Source organism: Tachysurus fulvidraco, chromosome 1 (assembly GCF_022655615.1).
Source record: "Tachysurus fulvidraco isolate hzauxx_2018 chromosome 1, HZAU_PFXX_2.0, whole genome shotgun sequence".
Taxonomy (NCBI): Eukaryota; Metazoa; Chordata; class Actinopteri; order Siluriformes; family Bagridae; genus Tachysurus; species Tachysurus fulvidraco.
Window position 1 is genome coordinate 40,238,992 of NC_062518.1, and position 17,792 is coordinate 40,256,783.

At 36.6% G+C, this 17,792-nt stretch overlaps 1 protein-coding gene across 1 annotated transcript; it reads right to left on the reverse strand.

Annotated features, from left to right (window-relative positions):
* Positions 1-158: 158 nt before the first annotated feature.
* Positions 159-4,308, reverse strand: pnp5a (purine nucleoside phosphorylase 5a). Its single transcript, XM_027178228.2, has 6 exons — positions 4,122-4,308; positions 2,854-3,023; positions 2,551-2,654; positions 1,633-1,808; positions 1,311-1,501; positions 159-792 (listed from the first exon to the last, which is right to left on the reverse strand). The coding sequence occupies exons 1-6, from the start codon at positions 4,142-4,144 to the stop codon at positions 578-580; spliced, it is 879 nt and encodes a 292-aa protein (XP_027034029.1). The 5' UTR covers positions 4,145-4,308; the 3' UTR covers positions 159-577.
* Between the last annotated feature and the right edge of the window lie 13,484 nt (positions 4,309-17,792).

The following is a 17,792-nucleotide window of genomic DNA, read 5'->3' on the forward strand; positions in this document are numbered from 1 at the left end:
AGCACAACCATCTTTATTGGACATTTTGTCCTACCTGCTCAACCAATTGAATAATTGAATGACTTATCCAGATGGATAGTTTACATAAACCACATACTGTACCTAGTATTGTTTCCCGCCAGCTTTGTGTAATACAAAACACAAACACAACTGAAGGATAAAGTAATAAATATATAACTTTAATAAAATGTTAGAAAAAAGGGACACAGAATTAGCATCTATACATCTACTGTACAGCAAAAAGCTTTCAGAAAAGCAATTAACAGTTTACTATACACAACCGTTAATGTTTTAAGAAATATTTCTATACATCTACAGTTTGTTGTCTACTCTAAAGGAATGTACTTGAGCAGAGATTCTCATGAATACAATAAATATGAAATGATATCCATGCACCATTGTGATCTTAATTCTTCTGAACATTGCACCTTGAAATACACAAACATCAGCACAGCACTAAACACAAGTGGGATTGCTCGGTTTTGACAAGCTGAATGTTTCACAGTACTAAACCTGACCTTGTGTTCAAGTTCATTGTTGCTTTTCAGTGATCAGATATCTCGGTTTCAAGTTTTGTTTAGGAATAGTTATTGTGCCCAATGCGAGTGACCATGGTGGACACCAGCCTCTCCAGCTGCTCTGCCCTTCGTTTGCCTGTCTCGAGAACTTCCTCATGGTTGGCCTTCTCCTCGCTGTCATAGTCCATCACAACTTTATTGGTGATCAGAGACAGAGCGAAGACACGCATTCCAGAGTGACGCGCCACGATCACTTCGTGAACCGTGCTCATTCCTGAGAAAAAAAAAATGTTTATATACAACAGAGTGGTCACCAGTCATCTACCTGTAGGATTTCAATAGCGTAACGTTTAAGAACATCTGGATAAATAAAGCAATAAGTCTTTAAAATCTGTGATCAGATTATTCTAGCGTAGTTAATGTGAGTCTACAGACTAGTCTAAATATAAATATGACTTGCAAGATTTGATCATGAAATGTCAAGCTGAAAAAAGTTATTACCAAACAAATATGACCCCCATATCTTATTACGTCAGTAAATAGAAGAGCCAATCATGTTCCAATATGCAAATAGAGACACAGGGGAAACCTAGATCTTTCTAATTAGCATATTCCTGGGATTTGGATTTCATGAAGATTTAAAAATAAGTGCTTCTATGCTCTTTTCAAATGACTTGAGATAAAATTGGTCACATAACACAAAGGTTGAGTGGTTTTGTAGGATTAGAACTCGATGCATTGTGCCTGATTCAACACGACATGAAATGATAAAAGCTTCATCAGGATACTCACCAACAGCATCAGCTCCGAGTTTGTGCAGCATGCGACACTCGGCGATGGTCTCGAATGAAGGACCCCCGAGCACACAGTACACCCCCTCTCTGAGGAAATCAGCGTAACCCAACTCAACACCCACATCCATTGCCAGCTGCTGCAGTTCGCGGTCATATGCGTCAGACATGCAGGGAAAACGCACGCCAAACCTGGAGAACAGTTTAGTTATTACTAATAGATTCTCTTCTGCTTCTAAATGTTCAGAATTTAATAATAACATAATGTAAGACACACACAGACACACACACACACACACAGACACACACACAGACACACACACCTTTCATCATTAGGTCCTATCAGCGGATTGTTGCCAGCGAATCCGGGCATGTTTAGATGGTCTTTGATGATCATGATGTCTCCCACCTTGAAGTCCTCATTGAGGCCTCCTGCAGCATTGGTCAATATCACGGTCTCTACACCGAGCATTTTAAATATCCGCATAGGCAGAGTGATCTAGGACAGAGACAAAAAGACTTTGGAGAGTAAACACTAATGAGTGGGCAGGCCAAGTCCTACTGAATTATACTCAAAAGCTCCTCTATTAAAGCACATTCATTTCGCCTTTGATTTAAAAGTTGTCATGCTTTCCATAATCTGTTTGTCTGACAGAATATATTACATAGACACCTTTATCCAGAGTGATTTACTTTTTTTTTATTTATACAACTGAGCAATTGAGGGTTAAGGGCCTTGCTCAGTGGACCAGCAGTGGGAACTTGGTGGACCTGGGATTCGAACTTACAAATCTTTCAATCAGTAGCCCGACACCTTAACCACTAGGCTACCACATACATTACATCTGATTTCTTAAACAGAATTATTTTCTATTGTGCCCATGTAATGGTCCAGAAATATGAATATAAATGCATTTTAAAAAACATTACCATTAACTTTATCACTTATGATTAAATAATTTAGGGAAACAACATTTGGAGATCAGTATGTTTGTCTTTATACGTTAATCAATTTTTTTTTTCAATGACAGTAAATTGTGCCATTTTCTATAACCTATATCTAGTACTGTGGGCAAATACAAAAATGCAAATTAAATAAAATTACAATGATCAATTCAAATGATGTTCTACATATAATTCTTATACAGTGTAGCCATATAGCCTGAGAAAACATTAACTGACCTGTAAAACACATAAAAACCAAAAAATCATCATGCTTTAATATTATGGGATGTTTGTACCTTTTGGATGGGGTATCCCTCATAGAGATGGAAGCGGCCTTGCATGCAGACACATGGCCTTCCTTTCAGAGTCCCAAACACAAGCCGTCCGGCGTGTCCATGCACTGGTTAAAACAGAATATAAAAATGAGCATCAGCACAGAATAACGTATTCATGATTAAAGTGTGATTAAATGGTAGATCACTCACACGAAACATACAGTGTGTTAAAAGAATGTGTTCTGTATATGGTGCAGCTTATTAGAAGGCTAAATCACACACACACACGCAGACGCAGACGCAGACGCACACGCACACACTAACCTGTACTCTGAGGGAAGTTGGGAATATCTCTGTAGTTGAAGATCACCTGATCTTTCAGCATGTCTGCCAATCCACCCAGACCAGAGCCGCAAACGATGCCCACCAAAGGGCGCACTGCAGTCTGAGCCAACAGCCAGTCAGCTGTAGCCCTGCAATCCTCATAGCTGTACCTGATCACACAAACATACGTACACAGTTAAAATGTGACTTATTGTGTGATCAATATGAACCACCATTTTTTACCTCCCAAACACACAAGTCACTACTCAGTCATGTACCCCAGGAAGCAGAAAGGTCATAGAGAAACTTGGCTGGCTGCCTACACACACACACACACACACACACACACACACACACACACACACACACAACACACACCTGCACAGAAAATCTTCGAAGCTGTGACAGACAAATTAAAATAAACTTATTATTACTCGAAACGAAACGCTGCATCTCAGACAAAACTGATGTGAACTTTACCTACCCAGACCAAAAAAATGATCAGAGCCATGCAGTCATTCTGAAACCGGATCTAGACTTTCTCAGTTATTTTGGGTGAGGAACTCTCCTTGCTAAGTGACTAAAATAACTCCTCTGTGGTGGCTTTAATAGAAATGATTCTGTACAGTAGCCTTTTTAAACGGATGAATTAACACCCACACACATGTAATTGGACTATATTGTGTTGTGCATTTTAAAGTTCTCTTTGCAGCTACTACAGAGAGTTTGTGTGTAAATGTTGTAAAAAGTAACATGAGGTCATGTTCAATGTGACTGAGCTGTGTGTGAGAGACAGAGACAGACAGACACAGAGAGAGAGAGAGAGAGAGAGAGAGAGAGAGACACACAGAGAGAGAGAGAGAGAGAGAGACACACAGAGAGAGAGAGAGAGAGAGAGAGAGAGAGAGAGAGAGAGAGAGAGAGACAGACAGACAGAGAGAGACAGACAGACAGCCAGAGAGAGAGAGAGAGAGAGACAGAGAGAAAGAGACAGAGAGAAAGAGACAGAGACAGAGATCTATCATAGCAGCTACTGTTATTTATTTATTTATTTATTTATTTATTTATTTATTTATTTTAGTCATTAACCTAACGCATTAATCATTTTGTATTCTACAGGATTCACTCCAGCTCAAAAATTATTTTATTATCCTTTTTAACATCTTACTGTCTCACATAATCTCATTATCTCACTGTAATATTTGGCTAAAAATAAGTGGTGAGGATGAGTGAAGGGCACGCGCGCACGCGCGCGACCGCTTTCTTACCCTGTGTGACTCTCCGGGAACATAATGTAATGATGTTCTTCTAAAGCGGTCACTAAACTACAACAGGGCGATTACTTCAACAGTTACTACAAACAAAACAACCGTATATATAAAAGATACAATCAAACTCGAGATAAAACGTTCAAATATTAAAAACAAATAAATTAAAGCGTTTAAAATCCTGATCAGGACGGAGGCTGCCTGTATATTTATAGAGACGCAGCACAGACGCCCCGCCCACATCATGACGACATTCACACGCGACTGACACACCTTCTGACGTCTGCAATGTACTTAAATAATTGTCACTACACTGATATCACAAATGGTTAACTGGTTATCACAAGTCATAAACCCTACAAGCACAAAAACATTTATATCTAAATGTAGTCATCAAAATATCTTCTCATTAAAAGCCAGAAGAGATAATTACACACATTGTTTTTGTTTTGTGTGTACTTCTTTTCCTTCAATTTATAAAGACATTAGGTAATGTTTTAGCATAAGACAGATAAATAAATCAAGTTAAAATATAACCTAATGTGAGTAATTTTTTGTAATAAGTCTTTGTATTTATTGGCATTTGGCTAGTTCTGAGTTGTTATCATGCCAGGTACCACTGAAGGGATGTTGGCTGATGTTGGCTCAAAGTTTATTAGCGCTGACAAATATACAGATTTATGCCAAAGTCTGTTGGCTGCGGTGACCCAATGTTGGGTAAATTTGTGTTGACCCGACTCTGATCCAGTGTCAGCTTGCTACACTGCCTAAGAGTAAATCTGTTGTTATTTATCTTAGGGTTTTATACGTTTCCTGGTACAATGTGAGAGAATCCTTAATTTACCAATTGGTAACTACAATCAATCTTTAATTTGAGGCAGACGTTTATATATATAGAGTCGATGTAAGAGTTCATAAAATTGTTCTTAACTTATACTTTAAATTTTACCAGCAGAATTATTTCAGTAAATTTCATTGCTTTGGTTACAAAGCAATGTTTTGTTATCCCCACCCTCCTTCTACTCTACATTTGGTATGTCAAAGCAGAAAAGAAATATTTAACTTGAGTGATTTGACTGTAGGACTCTGAATGGGATTTATGGCATGTGGAAGTCACACCAGGACCAAAAGTAGAACCATGTGACTTGTGAGTGGGTTGCAATTGCTGACAGATAGATGAGAAAAGCACACAGGGCAAACTTAATTAAAGTATAAGAAAACATTAGGATGTGCTATAGTGTACATCTGCATAGCCATATTAGCTGAAAACATTAAATAAATGATAATAAATCACACAAATTCTACAAATAAGTTACAGTTTCGAGTGATGCTCTTGGGTGACACAAACACTTTTCATTCACCTCTTAGACATCTCCTGCACATATTACAGACCTGATCTGATCAGTTCAATTTAATTTTATGTGTAACTATTGTACATTTTAACAACACATTGTGCTGAAAGCAGTTTTACAGGGGAAAAAAATCCCTGGTATAATATGAGGAAGAAATCTTGTGAGGAACCGAACTCCTCTTGGATAACAGTGTGGTCATATAATCTCTATCCCATAATATTCTGTCAATCTAAACCCATATTGTAAAAGAAGACTTCCTGTCTCTATCCATGCTAACTGAACTGTGTTTTGTTGTGTGATGTTTGCTATGTGAATGACTTGTTTGGTTAACAGCTATCACTGACATGATATATCAGTAACACTGCTGATAACCATGCTATCAGTTATAGCCATGTTATCAGTAATGACATGCAATGTTTATACACACTTTGTACAACACATTGTTGTGCTACACTTAAATTACTAATCATACCGTACTTCCTCTAGTCATTAATTACAGGAATGGTACGTAATTTTTTTTTTATTTATTTTTTTTTTTTTTTGTACTTTTACAGGCTTTTAGTGGGAATTACTAAACCTAGTATTGCATGCTGTCCTGACTGCTAAACACTTCACATATTTACACATTCAGCGGTTATCATTAGTATACATGGCCTGCTGGGCTGAATGTAATATTTTCAGGAACATTTGTATTGAAACTCCTCACTGTGGGCTTTGTTTGTCAGCATGTGATTTGTGGGCTGTTTTTATTGTATTTGTTATGGAATGTTTTTTATTGTTCAAGGCCAGAATCATGGAGAACAGGCCAGCACGTTACAGACGGCCAACACGCCTACAGCCTGACCAATGGCGTGACTCTAGCAGCTATGATGTCTCTGGGTGTTTTTTTTTTTTTTTACAGTTTGAGGTTCAATACAAATCAATAAAAATCTTCCCAGAATGTTAAAGGTACAACTGTATCACAATCTCTCTCTCTCTCTCTCTCTCTCTCTCTCTCTCTCTCTCTCTCTCTCTCTCTCTCTCTCTCTCTCTCTCTCTCTCTCTCTCTCTCTCTCTCTCTCTCTCACACACACACACACACACACACACACACACACACACACACACACACACACACACACATACAGCCGGAATGTTTCACCACTGAACAGTGAATGCTTTATGAATATAAAAATTTGCACTAAAAAGATCTTTGTCTAGAAATGCCTAGAAATTAGCTTAATCATTTTACATTCATTTAATTTCAGAATGAAAAATAAACTTTCAAACCGTATCATTTGTGTTATTCAGGTGTCAGATTGTCTTGTGGACAATATACATCTGAATATCTTAATCAAGGCAGAACTAAATAAAAAACAAATTGCAATGTATAAGATTTCTCTTATTTCTTTAAAATGATCATTTTGTATATTCAGCTAGGGGAATGTAAACTTATTATCTCAACTGTAAGTCCTCTGTCTGTACATGTACAGTACATTGCAACATTACTGGCACTGAATCTCACACATTAACATTTCACACAGGACCATGTGCTCAATTTATTCAGGCATTAACCAAACCTCATACAGAGTAGGGCTTTATTTAGCTCAGGGAAAAGTAAAACCATTTGATAAGATCACATGCTCAGTCATGAGCATTAAGGCTAAGCTGCTCTCAAGCAGCAAGGATTTAAATTTGAGAACATGGGCTTTTCCACAGTACATAAAATGTACTAATAGACCTTACTGTACATGATCCTTGCTGTGAGTAAGCACAAACATTGAAATAAATGTGTAAGCAAATCCAGTGGAAAACTGTAAATAGATAACCTGAGACACTGATTTTAGAGCTTTGGTGGAGGGTGCTGCAGATTTCCCACTCCCTTATACCCGCATGTGATCACTCACTGAAGAATCATCCTACAATTTGTTTTATTATCTGTGTGACAGATCAGGACTGAAGCAAAGTTGATAAGTTGATGTTCATTTTACTAGTAAGCTGATACGAAATATCCAATTTTTTTTTGTCCTTGACAAAAATTTTTATCACATTAATTAATAGCAACACCTTTTATATTGTAAGTGGAGTTGTAAGCCATATGCAAGTTATTTAGTGTTTCATATTTATATAATCCTACAATTTTCTATTGGCAAACAGATGGTCAATTCATCAGGGGCTGGGATGAAAGCATTTCCATCTTACAGCTCCTTGGTCCCCGTTTCACATTAGTGGTTATGAAAATGGGTTGGTGTTGGCCAACGCCCCTGTGACAACAAGCTCAGTGCCCCCTGAGGTACTCACAATACAGAGGGAATTGAATACCTTTGTCAAAACAATTACTGTATATAAACAGATTGTACCTTTTTTTGACATCAGGCAGCAGCAACAGAGAGTAACAGAATCACAATTTCTAGTCAGATCAAGTCTCACGTGTGGATCAGAAGATATTTTATCTCCCGTAGTTTAGCTTGAAGGAAGTGAAACAACTTGGTTGACACCAGATCAACAGTGATAAAGGATACAGATCAAATATCAATAAAAAAGTGCATTGGCAGGGAACTGAAAGTGTCCCAGTGTTTCATTACATTTGTTTAACAGATTACACACAGATTTCACATAGAAAACATGCTCAATGGAATAAAGACAAGAAATTTTTCAGACCCCAAAATTCTTGTCTTTTGATTATATTGTTCTGTGTGGTCATATATAGTCCTTTTAGTTAACTAAATCATGAAGCTTAATGTACTGTAGGTTTTTGAATTAGTAAGCAAAGGTGCGACAACAGTGTAAATGATCTGTGTATCTCTGTTTATTATTAAACACAGATCTGGGAGTGTATCAGTCTGCATGTGAATCTGTTCGCACACGTGTAAGTGTTTGGGGTGAAGATAAAGAGATAAAGCATGCTGATAGACTGATATGCTTTGGCTGTATTTAATCAGAAAGAGACAACAACAATTCAGAGCAGAGAGGTAATGAAGATACCTGCAGATTTATATGCTTGCAGTGTTGTGTGCAGCCCACTAATAGGATAAACTAATGCATACATTAATATATATTATTTAAGCACACCTTATCTACTATAAGGTTGTCTTGTGTGTTGTACTGTACTTATTTAAAATGTTGACAATTTCTCATATATTTTCTACATTTATCTTATAGATGTAATAGATCAACTGAGGATGACAATTCCACTGTAATGTACTTCATTCTGTATGCCAGGATGCTGTTTGTTGATTTCAGCTCAGCTTTTAATACAGTTAGCCCTTCCAAGCTGAAGCTGGAACAACTTGGCATTAGCACACAACTCTGCATTTGGACTCTGGACTTCCTTACGAACAGATCACACTCTGTTTGTCTGAACATTGTCACCTCCTCCAGTCTCACCATCAGCACTGGGGTCCCTCAGGGATGTGTATTGTCTCCACTACTATACTCCCTTTTCACCCATGACTGCATACCTGTCCATACCTCAAACAGCATTATAAAGATTGCAGACGACACCACAGTGGTAGGCCTGATAGAAGGTAACAACGAGACGACATAATCAAAGATCCCTCTCGTCCCAACCACGGACTGTTTACACTTCTCCTATCGGGCAGACGCTACTGTTGTCTCAGAGCCAGAACAGACTGGCTGTTTCTGCACTGAACAGCTGATATGGTGTTAACAATCACCATTGTACTGTCACTTTTCTTCTGTGTTTTGCACTATTTTGCACCACTTTAAAATCATACATCCTTGCACCACCCAAACACTTCCATATGTCCATCCATATTTATTCTGTCTATATTGTGTGTGTGTGTGTGTGTATATATATATATATATATATATATATATATATATATATATATATATACAGATGTATATATTCATAATGACATTCCTTTTGAACAGCTATATCTGTCATACCACTTCATACTGTATCATACTTATATAAAAACCACACTATATTTACCCTTATTCAGTTATATGTACATATTACTAAACCTTCTGTATAACCTCATACTCTTATTTATTACACTGCCACTTGTAAACAAGCCATCTATGCACACTGGTAAGATGATAAACTGCATTTCATTGGCTCTGTACATGTACCTTGTACAATGCAAATAAAGTTGAATCTAATCTAATCTAATCTAATCTAATCTAATCTAATCTAATATCCGGCGCTCATACCACCGCGGCCTGGGTTTGATTCCTGGGCTCGAATGAGTCAGTCTCATTAACCTTAACACAAGGAGCAGCCAAAGCACAATGGCATATTATATATGTTTATAGATTTCTGGAAATTGCCATTTCTGATCATGTAAGAAAGACTTACACCACTGGACAGTGTAAGACACTCAATATAATAATGACAAATTCCACATTCCTTATGATTGGATAGCATTGCTGTGATTGACAAGGAAGAGAGAGAGAAAGTGTGCCATGCTATGCCATGCTATACCATCCCACCAAAAGAGTACAGTCTCTTAATCCAGCTACTGTTGGCTTGCCATTGGCTGACTTCTGATGATAATTTTGTGTCACTCAGGAGGCCAGACTTCCATTTCTATAATTTACTCACAAAAATGCAATCACGCAATCAGACTTCTATAAAATTAAATTTAGAGTATGTAATGTTTCTAACCAGAGCTTTGCAATTTTTAGTTTTAAAAGTATAGCCATGTACCACTTTAGGGTTTCCAGAAAGTAACCCATGATTTCTTGAACATGTGGTTTTTTTTTTAGTTAAAAATAATTTGTCATTTGAATCAGCAATAATGAAATGGTGTTTTGCCTTATTAAAGCATTTGAGAGCTTTGTTAAAATAAAAAACAAATCCAAACAAGAACCAGTAAAAGGACATAATAAGAAAGCAGGAGAATGAAACCCTGTCTGTTTAAAATTGGCAGGTTGATCTCAGAGAATCTTCTAGAATACACTCGACCCCCTCCCATCCCCTTTCACCCATTAGAGTCAATGGTTAATTATTCACCCTCTTTTGTTATGCAACCTGCGGTTTTTGCAAGTCATTGTATGTCATAAAGAGGGCATTGACTCAGACCAGTTCTAAAAAAAACAAACAAAAACAATAATAATCATAAGCAATTCTATAATGAGTAGAATGTTGTAATGTACTCATGGTATTGCTATTATAATAGTTGACACTTTACGAATATGCAAAACTTTTTCACCCATTTTTGCCCTAAATATAAACATTGAGAAAAACCTACATGATATGATATTCAATCAACTGTCATAATTTTGTTTATTGCTGAAGCTAACACACACACACACACACACACACACACACACACACACACACACACACACACACACACACACACACACACACACACACACACACACACACACACACACACACACACACACACACACACACACACACACACACACACACACACACACACGGGAACACAGTGTTTTCTTTCCCAGTGAAGACCTTTACTGTTTGCAATCAGAGTGTCATGGGCAAGTAAACTAAATAAAGTACATTTGAAGAGACAAACTGTTTCATATTGTGTGTGACCAGATGTGACACAACAGAGAGGAAACTAAAAGAGAGAACCGGCGAGTAAGAGTGGTGAATGTGTGATACCTAGATGTGCGGGTTTATATTAATACATATGTTTGTCATGTATGTTATCATTTCTACAGTAAAAGCTCATTTACAGCAGCTTACAGTGATCCGCATAAGTCATAATATGTACATATAAATAATAAATGGATTCAAATGTCTTATATAATAAAAATAAAACGTATAACAACAAATTGTCTATAAGCAGGTGTGTATTTAACATTTATGGAAGGGGTCTCCAGTATCAGTAATGTGTAACAAAGGTAAAACTGTAAGCTGGCATTTTACAAATAAGTGAAAGTCTTCAGGACAGCTGACTTTTTTGTTTTCTCTATAAAAATCAATGAGATGCAAATAATAATGTGCAGGTATTTCACAATTTTACAAACTTGTTACTTTCCAGCTGAGAGATTAGCATTTTCTAGGTTTGGATACAGCTACACAACTACATTGCTTTACATGTACAGGACAGGAAGTGCTAAATAAACGTATTACTACAGCTAAATCAACTTGTTCACTAGAAACCAATTTCAACTAAATTACTAAAAGAAGTGCTACATAAAGCTATTGAGCCTCTTCTTAATATTATATAATATATAATATATTATACAACTCCTCACTATCTTTAGGTTATGTCCCTAAATCTTTCGAATTGGCAGTTATTGGGCCACTCATTAATAAACCGAATTTAGATCCCAATGAACTATCAAATTATAGACCTATTTCATATCTTCCATTTATGTCTAAAATACTAGAAAAGGTTGTGTCTGTTCAACTGAGCTCCTTCTTACAGGAGAACAACATCCTTTAAGAGTTTCAGTCAGGTTTCAGGCCCCACCACAGCACAGAAACAGCACTTATGAAAGTTACAAATGACTTGTTCCGAGCTTCAGACCAAGACTGTATGTCCCTGTTAGTTCTACTTGACCTTAGTGCTGCATTCGACACTATAGATCACAACATACTCCTAGATCGCTTACAAAATTACACAGGTATTCATGGACAGGCTTTAGGTTGATTTAGCTCCTACCTGTCTGATTGTTACCACTTTGTAGAATTAAATGGTGAATCCTCCAGTTTATTGCCAGTTAATTATGGGGTCCCTCAAGGATCAGTCCTAGGTCCCCTGCTTTTCTCGATATACATGCTTCCATTAGGGAACATCATTAGAAGACATGGGATTAGTTTCCACTGTTAGGCCGACGATACACAGTTATATATCTCATCAAAACCAGATGAAATTGCTGAATTGTCCAAATTATCTCAGTGCCTTAGAGAGATAAAAGATTTGATGACCTGTAATTTTCTGTTGTTAAACTCTGATAAGACAGAAATACTACTTATTGGACCAAACACCAGTACACAGAAACTCTCACAATTCAACTTCCATTTAGAGGGATGTACTGTTACTAGTAGCTCGACAGTGAAAGACCTCGGTGTTATATTAGACAGCAACTTGTCTTTTGAAAATCATATCGCCCATACTACAAAAATAGCCTTCTTCCATCTTAGAAATATTGCCAAGCTGAGAAACATCCTGTCTGTATCTGATGCTGAGAAGCTAGTTCATGCATTCATGACCTCTAGACTGGACTATTGTAATGCATTACTAGGTGGTTGTCCTGCATCTTTAATAAATAAGCTTCAGTTAGTCCAAAATGCAGCTGCCAGAGTTCTCACTAGGACAAGAAAGTCTGACCATATAACCCCAATTTTATCATCTCTACACTGGCTACCTGTTAAGTTTAGAATTGATTACAAATTGCTGCTACTTACCTACAAGGCTCTTAATGGTTTATCTTCCATATATCTAACTAGTCTTCTAACACATTACAATCCTTCACGCTCTCTGAGATCACAAAACTCAGGACTTCTGGTAGTTTCCAGAATATCTAAGTCTACTAAAGGTGGTAGAGCATTTTCATATTTAGCTCCCAAACTTTGGAATATTCTTTCTGATAGTGTTTGGGGCTCAGACACAATTTCCCAGTTTAAATGTAGATTAAAAACTCATCTCTTTAGTCAGGCGTACACATAATACATCCTATAATGTTGTGCACTTGCAAATATCATGAACAGCAGTTATGTTAATCCCTCTCCACTGCTTCTCTCTTTCTACCCATCCCGAGGCATCCAGAAATTGTACCAGCTCCGATTGTCTTTCGGATTGTCTGGTTCCTCTCGAGGTTTCTTTACCATCTAAGGGAGTTTTTCCTTGCCACTTTTTCCTTGCCTCACCTCAGACTTGATCATAGGGGATACATACTATTAATCTTTAATTTTGTACTCTATTAATCTATATTATTCTTTATATTAAACTTTTGTTTTAAGTTTATGTTCTGTAAAGCTGTTTTGAGACAATGTCAATTGTAAAAACCACTGTACAAATAAACTTGAATTGAATAGAACTGAATTGCATGTTTTTCTTCCTGAGTAAGAGCTTCCTTCTTGCCTCCCTACCCCATTGCCCAGCAACCAGACATGTGAAGTGATTGCTGTCACATGCAGGTAGTTACCAGTAATTTTTATATAGCCACTGTATATATCAGGTGATTGTGATTTACTAAATAAAGTTTACTAAAAGTGTTTTTTTTTTTACTTTTTTTTTTTTTACTGCATTCCTATTTGAGATACTATTTGTTTGTTTTTTTGTTTTTTTTTTCAAATAATGTCATCAACATTATTGTCATTTTTGTCTTGTTGTCTCATTTCATTTGTCCACAAATAAACAATCTACTATGCAATACTTAGTAAAATCTGAGAATAATTGTGTTCATTGGATCTGTACGAAAATAAGGAACACTATCGAAGGTTTTATACATGAGGAAAATGCACTAGAGCAACATTTGTGTCTCTGCTGCCATCTTGTGGTGAATTTTCCATCAAAAAACATAAGTAATTTTATATCCTTTATTCTTTGTACGAAAAAAAAAAAATCTCTATATGTCTGACAGAAATATAGCTATTTTATATTATCATATCATATCATATTAAATCATATCATATCATAATATAATTAATTCATCCATCCATCCATTCATCCATTCATTCATTCATTCATTCATTCATTCATTCATTCATTCATTCATTCATTCATTCATTCATTCTCACTAAGCATTTTAAACAATTGACTGCTACACTACTACTACAATTCAATTTCTTTCTTTCTTTCTTTCTTTCTTTCTTTCTTTCTTTCTTTCTTTCTTTCTTTCTTTCTTTCTTTCTTTCTTTGTTTTTCTGATAAGTTTGGATTAAAAACAACAAAGGCCAATAAATTAATATTTTCTTCATATCCTCCTTGAATACAGTTAGTAAAGAATAAATAAAATCATAAATGATATACAAAGAAAATAGAGAATATCTCAGTATGGATATTTTATTAGTCATGCACTTGCCCTTGAACACACAATTACAACTACACAGAATACAACGTCTGCTGTAAATGTTTAAGTGTTACCTGATTGATAAAGCAAATAAAGTTATTACACATGTCTGTTATAAAAGGAAAGTTTGGCTTGAAAACACTTTTGTCAGATTACAGTGTCTTCTGCGTAAGTCCTGCTTTTAAAGTCTGCAATTACTTTGACTTTGACTTAATTAGCTGACCAAAGGTTCAGCTAATAAACACCATTTTAACCAATAATGTCAACATTGAAATTACAGTCAAGAGGCTTCTCTGAATGCAGATAAAGAAAACGAGGCAAGGGTCAGACACAATAGGATGTGTTACACTGTGTGAGTGTGTAAAATATATACACTTGATGTGCAGGTGCTTTATAAGTGCAAAGCCAAGCATGATCAAGACAATAAAGAGCAGTAAAGAGCAATAAAAAGCAGACCTGATGTAAACACACAGTCTGAGAGCTACAGGAAAGCTTCCCTCAGTAAATCAAGGTGAAGATGTTGCAGCAAAGGTTCTAGAAGTGGGCGATTTCATTGCAGGAAAGAGTGAGTGTGTGGTTGTGGTAGATTGAAAAGAGTGTACAAAGAGTCAACATTGCTGGACGGTAAGCCTAAGGATAAAGAATGCACTGATTACACCAATAAGACCAGAGTTGTCTTGGAGACCCACTGAATTAGAACTGCATGAATCTTGGGTAAGGTGCTCCCTAAGACAAAACACAGGCTCTGCCAAATCTGCCAAACACACACACACACACACACACACACACACACACACACACACACACACACACACACACACACACACACACACACACACACACACACTCACACACACTCACACACACACACACACACACACACACACACACACACACACACACACACACACACACACACACACACACACACACACACACACATTTATCTTGTGTGGTCAGTAGAAAACAAAATGTCCTCAGTCTTTTTACGCCTTTCATTCACTAACACGGTTTAAAAAAATCCTGAATGAAAATTTGGCCTCTCTCTCTCTCTCTCTCTCTCTCTCTCTCTCTCTCTCTCTCTCTCTCTCTCTCTCTCTCTCTCTCTCTCTCTGTGTGTGTGTGTGTGTGTGTGTGTGTGTGTGTGATGCATTACAAAAGTGCATCAATGTGTGTGAGAGAGAAGTACTTCCCTGGCTGCATGGGTATTTGTGTCTAGACAAAGTTCAGAGGATTGGCTTGCTTAAATGACAAAACTGATTCAGAATATCAACAGCTCGATGGAGGGGATGTCTGAGAGAGAGAGAAAGAGAGGTGCATGTGCCGGAAAAAACAATGATGTACAAAGGCAGAGAAAAGGGTAAACAAAGAAAGGGAAGGAGAAGGGGGAAGACGTCTTCCGACAGAGCTGCATCAAGCCAAGGACTGCTTCGACCTTTACTTTCTTTTTACATTCTTCCTCCCTCCTTCCTTCTTGCGCTTTTTCCATTCTCTACTATCTGTGTCCTGTCCTTTGTAACCCTAGTCTCCACTGCTGACCCAGATATACTAAAGTTCATCACTTATGAGCTGTTTGTACCATCACTAACACTTTGAGCAGACTTACCATGATGTTTTAGAAACAAGTGATTAAAAAAAAGGTCAATAGGCCTGCAACCTGTCCAAAATGTCTGGGATACGTCTCTGAGATCTTGTCATTATCAAAGCAGAAATGAGCATGTACACACACTGTACAGGTATCAGCAGACAATGTTTAGTTAAAAAAATCTAACTACTACATTTATTACTAGATATGTACTTGGCAAAACAGGAGTGATTTTAATATTTTAATAAATTAAGGATTATTTACAATCGTATGCAAAAGTTTAGGAACCCCTGACAATTTCCATGATTTTCATTTATAAATATTTGGGTGTTTGGATTAGCAATTTCATTTTGATCTTTCAAATAACCTAAGGACCTAATATTTCTGTAGTGAAATGAGGTTTATTGGATTAACAGAAAATGTGCAATGTACATAAAAACGAAATTGGACAGGTGCATAAATTTGGGCACTCTTGCCATTTTGTTGATTTGAATACCTGTAACTGCTTAGCACTGATTAATTGGAACACACAATTGGTGTTGTTGTTTTTGTTGTTGTTGTTGTTGTTATTTGTATCTGCCCGTGAGAGTTACTAACAAAAATAGCAGTGTAGTATAAAGCACTGCAGCCCTGACCAGGCAGTTACTAAGGATGCAGTTACTCAGATTTAATGCTCCGGTCTGACTTCTTGCTAGACAGCTAAAAGCTTCAGGCCAAGAGTGAATGGAAAAGCAGTTGGGTTTATTAGTATATCACTTTTAACAACTGATGTTGTCCCAAAGCAGCTTTACAGAAGCATAGAAACTGAATAAAATTTGTAAAGTTCGAAATTAAGTGACTATTTATCTCTAACTTATATCCCTAATGATCAAGCCTGAGGTGACGGTGGTGAGGAAAAACTCCCTGAGATGATATGAGGAAGAAACCTTGAGAGGAACCAGACTCAGAAGTGAACCTCATCCTCATTCAGAAATTATACCAGCTCCGATTGTCTTCTGTACCATGAAGATTTTGGGCCTCCACTGAGACTGACTCTGTGAGGATCCTGAGACAATCATCAATACAACATTTATCAGACTGTATATTTATAATCACACCCTCCAGTGTCACCCATATGAGGATGAGGTTCCCCTTTGTGTCTGGTTCCTCTCAAGGTCTAAGGGACATCTAAGGGACTTTTTCCTCACCACAGTGAGTCACCTCAGTCTTGCTCATTGATGATAAATACAAACACATTTAAATATATCTACTATTAATCTTTATATTGTTCGTTATAATAACCTTTTGTTCTTTGTAACCTTTTGTTCTATAAAGCTGATTTGAGACAATATCAATTGTAAAAAGAGCTATACAAACAAATTTGAATTGAATTGTATTGTAATTATAGTAGTATTTGAAACATGATACAAATTTTAGTTAGCATTCACTTTCAATTCATTGATATATAAAGAACAATTCAGGATAATCTTATAGATAATGTTAAAATAATCTTATTTTAGACGTGAGACTTGAGATTATTAAAAGAAACATAATTACAGTATTTAACTTGATCAATTTATTTACATTAAATAAATGAAACAAACATAAAATAAGCCTACATTTTTTTCTTTTTCTTTTCTTATTTTATATATTATCTGTTCTCAAAGACAATCTCTGGTTGGTTCAGTCTCGCTATTCACTATTAATACAGTACACACACATAATGTTGATTTACAGAGTCGCATTTCATCTTATGTAAATTTACATGAAAAATATACGGAGGCTGAATATTCAAGGACCTACAACAAG